The 6,086-nt window shown below is 48.8% G+C and overlaps 1 protein-coding gene across 1 annotated transcript; it reads left to right on the top strand.

Moving 5' to 3' along the window:
* The first annotated feature begins 274 nt into the window (after positions 1–274).
* Tnfsf18 (TNF superfamily member 18) lies at positions 275–5,742 on the top strand. The gene is made up of 4 exons (XM_042674299.1): positions 275–466; positions 3,782–3,823; positions 4,200–4,233; positions 5,347–5,742. The coding sequence occupies exons 1-4, from the start codon at positions 275–277 to the stop codon at positions 5,688–5,690; spliced, it is 612 nt and encodes a 203-aa protein (XP_042530233.1). The 3' UTR covers positions 5,691–5,742.
* Positions 5,743–6,086: the final 344 nt, after the last annotated feature.

Genomic DNA, 6,086 nt, shown 5'->3' with positions numbered 1-6,086 from the left:
GCCTCTTTTTCTCCAAAGCCTCACTGAACATAGACACTGTACTTCCTCTTGCTCCAGGAAAGAGTTTCCCCCTGCTTCGGAACTTCCCTCTTTTTGGCTTTTTCCCCCTCTTGTGTTTGGGTTGGCCTGAAGCCTTCCATTCCTTCAGCACATCTGCTTGGTGCCAAGTGAGAGTCAGCGCTCAGCCTTGAAGTATCATTTCTGACTCAATGTTTCAGAAGGAAAACTCCGCCTCCCTGCCTCCTACAGCCTAATTACCATAATACTACAAAACATGACACGGCATCCTTCATCCAACACTGTGAATATCCGCTTTCCACCGCTCAGACTCCTCCAGAAAATGAGCCGGGGACACGTGGGAAGTATGCTGTTAAGCCAGCCAGACCACCAAGGAGCACAGAGATCATTCTGGAAGCCCTGCCTCATCTGCTCAGCAATAATTCTCGTGCTATTGGTTTGCTCCATTGTGCTAGTTGCTTATTTCCTCCTATTCAAGGTAAGGAAGCCACAGAACCTAAGGCTGCTGTTCAATTATGTGTGTCAGTCTAGTCATTGTCATTGCCACGCAGGGCTGGCTGGTGGTCTTGTAATGACATGGGTCTTGAAATTTGCCTAGGTGTTTTGAGACCAAGGATAATGGAAGGTGTTCAATGTTAGCTGCAGAACTGTGGGAGATGGAGCTAGTTGATTTAATCACATGATCGATAGATGTCTTGGTGTTTTGTTTCTTTTTTCCTCCTGGAATTTTGCTACCCCTTTCTTGATAAAATAAAAATCAGGACAAAATATGGTATTTTTTTTCCTCAAGGAGTTACAGGCGAACTATGGTATAATTAAGGGAAAGACATCAAGAGATAATAGAAGACAGGATACAGCAGTTGACAGATGATCAGTGTATCACTGAGGAGAAAAAGAGCAGTAAATTAGGACTGGGAAGAGCTGGATGCTAGGTCTTGTTTTCTGAGTAGCCAACTGTACAAATTTGAGAAGGCCATTTGGTCTCCCTGGTTTTCAGCTTTTCCATCTGGGAGGTAGGGGAATAGATGTATTTAATGTTTGCACTAGTAGTACTATTGGCTATAAAATACTGTGATCTATGATTTATCCAAGAGTGGTATGGAGTGTAATGCTGTGGGAATTCAAAGTGGAGCCAGGACTCTGGGCTTGAGGTGGTGGGGGTGGGGGGCTTCTTGGATGAGGGGGGGAGAGCATGTCTGTTTGGGAAGCCCCAAAATGCTACTCAGGAATTTCCCGAGGAGCTGCATTCTAAGCTATGTGCCTTAAGAATGGAATCTGCACTGGGGATGGAGACAGGTGAGAGTCTTTACTAGCAGTGTTTTCTGTTGGCGATCCAGTAGGACCTGAAAGAAAATGAGAAAACTGTAATTCAGGAGCCAAGCACTTTCTGGGTACATGTGCAGATTCTGAGTCTTGGGGAGAATAAGGTGGCGCATGTGTATCTGAGACAGGGCTTGGGAGTGAATGGAGAAGCATTTTTCTAAGAGCATTGACCAGAGCAGAGTTCAAAGGTGTGTGTGTGTGTGTGTGTGCCGGATGTCTGCAAGACTAGTTCCAATGGGAAGGCCGGGCACCCGCTGGCAGTGGAGCCACTAGCTCATGCCCTCCTCTTTCTCCTTGCCTGCACTTCCTTCCCCTGTTACCCCACAAATAAATATTCTAGAAGGAAGCCCTGGATGGGCGCCAGCGGTGAGTCACCGAGTCACTGCACGAGCCGCCACGCCCACCTGCACAGGACCGGCCGCGGCCTGGCAGCGATGCTGCTCTCCATTCTGTACCTTCCCTAGACACGAACTGAACTCCTGTTCAACGAGGAGTTTGGCTCCTTTTAGACCAACAGAAATATCCTTGGGTGATAATCATCCCTTCCCTTCTTCTAGTAGACATTTCACTAAAAAAAAAAAAAAGTGAGCTAAAAAGTTTGGTCCACCCTTCAGTATTAAACAACTTTACAGAATTTGTCCAGAGAGAAAACAAGTGTGGAGGAAAGTCCCTTCCTGCAGTGAACAGCAGGATGCTTCCCCCCGGGGAAGTTTCACTCGCACTGAAAAGCAGCGTGCATTTTATTCCACATGATAATCTGATTAGGGTGGACGGGAGAAAAATGTATTGCGTTTTGGCCATTTTGAGTCCAACCATGTAAGAGGAAGTGCGGCTATAAGAACTCCTGACCCTCTGTGCGTGTGTACAGGTGGGTGTCTGTTCCTTCCGCACACGGCTAGATTATAAATAGAAACCGGGTGAGAGTTTTGGAGATGACAGGCTGCCCTTGGCCCTCAGCCCAGCCTCCCATCAGCCGCGTGACCTCAGGGATTAATTACCCAATCCTGCTGGCCCGTTTCCTCATCCACAGAAGGGGTGTGCTCATTCTTACAGTTGCCTCCGAGATCGGTGATAAAGTACAGTGCCTGACAGGCACAGTCTGAAATTCCTATTCTAATCGAGGTTACACTGGTTTAGTCTTTATGCTTTTGACTGTCATCACTGAAAAATTATCTCAGAAGGAGATATGGATTGAAATGGAAGAACACACCTTTTCACCTTCTTAAAGGAATTCTACATTAATGTTATCCTTTGCCCGTTCCCTACCTTTCTCTCCCTGTGTCACTGGATTCCATAGTCTTTCATGATAACCTCTGCGTGACTAATCTGACATCTTCCTCTCTCTCTCTTTAGTCTAATCTAATGCTGAAACCATCCATGGAAAGCTTCCAACGCTGATTAAGTCCAACTGTGCTGTGTCTCAGGAAAGAGCCAGCCCTTTTGAAAGTTCTAACTTAAATCCACTCACTTCAAGTGGGACTTTCATGCTGCTGTAAAAAGCCTGCGTTTCCCCAGTCCATTCGTTCTTCTCTACTGAACGGCTTCGTATGTGTGGTTCTCTTCAAATATCCAATAACATCCCCCTTAACTCTGCTGAGAACTTTGTCTCCAGGTCCTAAGAGAAAGCAGAGGTTGGAAATAAAGAAGATCCAAAGCCCCCAAGACCTACCCTGCACCTACACCGTGTGCATGGACACTGCCTTCTCTCCTTCCCACAGATACATTTCCACATGCCCACCGGGTCAACCCACAAAATAGATCCTATTGTGTTACTTGCTCAAGGATATTGCTATAATTCTCTCCTTGCACTCATGTATGACTCCTCCATCAGTGTACAGGAACATTCTCGTCAGACAATGAGCCTGGCACCCTGGCTACTCAGGAGGCTGAGAGCTGAGGACTGTGGTTCCAAGCCAGCCTGGGCAGGAAAGTCCGTGAGACTCTTCTGTCCTAGGAGCCAGCGAAAAGCCTGCCGTGGATCTGTGGCTCACGCCTCGCATCACAGAGCTCCGGGACAGCCTCGTCCGTGCCACGAACCCTTGCGGGCCACATGCCCCGCTCTCCACTCGTTGTTGAGACAGTGTCTCAGTGTGTCGCCTCGGGTTGCCTCAAACGCTCCATCTTTAGGCCTCAGTGCCCAACAGCTGCAGTTCCCAAGCAGACGCTGGTGTCTCGGGGCCAACTGGCCCTCTCCCGAGCGCTCATCTCCTCCCCTAGCCCGGCAGGCCTCCCTGCGTCCTTCCTAAATGCAGGATGCCGGACGCCGTCTCCCTGCCTTTGACTCTGCCTGCTTTTTATTTAAATACTCACATTTGTAAAGTTTGCCGTGTTGATGTTACCTTTTTAACATGGAAACTACGGGATGCGGCAGTCATTTCAAACTCGGGGATCTGCTTCTGCAGCCTGTCTTGGTTGTTGAGATTATCTGGATATTAAATAGGGGTGGCTTTATCAACCCGAATTGTACATATTTATAGAGCTGGTTTTGTATGATTTTAGGTAAGGATAAACATAGGAGTTGTGTTATTTTCTTCCCACTTGCCAATAAATCACCTTGTGAAGGCACTGGGATGCGGAGGCTGCTCTTCAGAAACGGGAGGGGGGACACGATCCGGTGCTTTTCCTGTACGGGAGGTTAGGTGGCTGGAATAAGACATTGTGCTCTGTTAAAAACCAAAGCGGGGGTGACGTCAAGAAAAGGTGAAGGACACAGCCAGCCATCTGTAAGAAGAAGTTGGGAGCGTTGAGACGTGGGGCAGGGGGGTCTTTTTATGGCCCTGTCAAGTTCATTTACATCAAATGTGTGGTTAATCAGAGCTACTGCCCGCAGCCTGACTGATTGTTCTCTCCTTCCGCAGCAGCCCGCTGGAGAGGCCTGCGTAGCAAAGTTCGGTGAGTAGCCCCCCTTCCACGCCTCCCTTCCACGTTGCCTAGCTGGTGATGGCTGAGGCCGGTGGTAGTGTGCACCGCAGATTTGTCTGTTTTGTTCCCATTTCAGCTGCTGTTTACGGCCACTTGTCAGCCGCTTGGTTGGTGAAGCTCACGTTTAGGATCCCATCTGTGCAAAAATACATGTCACACTTAAAGATGTGTGAGCCTGAGACTGAGCAGTCAACTTGTATTTCTGTTCCACTAAGGACAGATATTTGTTTGTCTTTAAATAGTTTCCATCCTTTCTTTCCTTAACGTCCTGCTCGCATCTCACGTGGCTGATGTCCAGAGGAGGCACCAGAAGCCGCATTTCTGTTAATAAACGTAAGGAGGAGAAGTAGAGACATAGGGCCCCAGTGTCTCGGCAATTACCTCCGCTTAGCTTCCAAATCAGTTTTCTTATGCACACCCGACACTGGATTAGAAAAAAACGACGAGAATTTACAGCTGCATCAGAGTGGGGTGCGGTCTGGGCAGCCCCGGCAGCGAGTTTGTGGGACTCACAGCCCAGTAGCCAACAGGAAAGCGCAAGTGGAGCTCAGCGTAGCAAAGCCGTGCCTTTGAGCACAGCAGCTGAGGGACAGCACCCAGGCCCTGAGTTCGAGCCCCAGGACTGACAAGAACAAACAAACATAGTGCTGGACTCATCAACGTCGTTGTTAAATGGGAACTCCGCTTTCCTGTGAAGTTGAAGATGGACACCGTGGCCTCTGGGGGAGACGTGAGGCGTGGCGTGCTGGGGGGGTGAGGGGAGGGAGTGGAGGGGGATACAGAAAGCTTCAGGCCAGGCTTTGCAAGTCTGTGGCTTTGGCATAGTAAAGGAATTCACACGTCACGCAGGCCGGGCTCCGGGAGGGGCGTGCAAATCCCGAGCAGATCTCTGTGCAGCCAGGTGTGGCCTGTTTGGGGAAACTGAGGCACCTGTAACCTGGAGGGGTGGGAAGAGTGGCCTTCACGGTCGGAGGCTGCAGATCCCATCAGCAATGAAGCCACCTGCAGGTGGTAAAGAACGTGTTCTAATCGAGAAGAGGATAACAGCGTAGAATTCATGCGCCTTCTATTTTTTTCTCACAGGACCATTTCCTGCAAAATGGCAAATGACATCTCCTGAGCCTCCTTGTGTGACTGAGATGTCTGGCATGAAGCTGAAGGTCCTTCAGAACGGCTTGTACTTGATTTTTGGAAGAGTGGTTTTGGATAGAGCGTATGAGGGTCTTGCCCCTTTTGCAGTACAGCTACGTAAGAATGGAGACATCTTAGAAACTCTGACAAGCAACTCCCAAGTCCAGACATTAAATGAGATTCACGAATTGCATGCTGGGGATATAATACACTTATTATTCAACAGTGAAGACCAGATTCTAAAAAATGATACATACTGGGGAGTCCTTTTAGAAGCGCGCCTTCCGTTCATCTAGAGATTTGATTTGGTTTCCTCCTCCTCTTCGTGTATTTAGGCAAGCTGGTGAGTTGGAGGAGGGGCGGGGGTGGATTTCCAATGTGGACAGTGTGTCAGGGATTCAAATCAATACAAATTCTGCATAGGAGATCCTAGGTTTGTGAGTGCGTCGACGGCTTTTAGCCAGCCCTGGTCTGGGGCCTGCAAGGAACGATCATACAATGAGTATGAGCTCCACAGGGTAAAAACTTCCCAGAGTCTCCCTCAAAACCTGGAATCTCTGGATACAGGAAGGAAGTCCTGTCCATGGAGCTGGTGTGCAGAAAGGTCTCGGTCTCTTGCCCTGGTCTCATTTTCTTAAGCTGCTTTATTAAGTCTTTCCATTTCTTAGCCCACCAGGGCCTATCTGCCCGCA

This window comes from Dipodomys spectabilis, unplaced genomic scaffold (genome assembly GCF_019054845.1).
Source record: "Dipodomys spectabilis isolate Male_0828 unplaced genomic scaffold, ASM1905484v1 ptg000019l, whole genome shotgun sequence".
Classification (NCBI taxonomy): domain Eukaryota; kingdom Metazoa; phylum Chordata; class Mammalia; order Rodentia; family Heteromyidae; genus Dipodomys; species Dipodomys spectabilis.
This window is presented reverse-complemented; position numbering and strand designations above follow the sequence as displayed.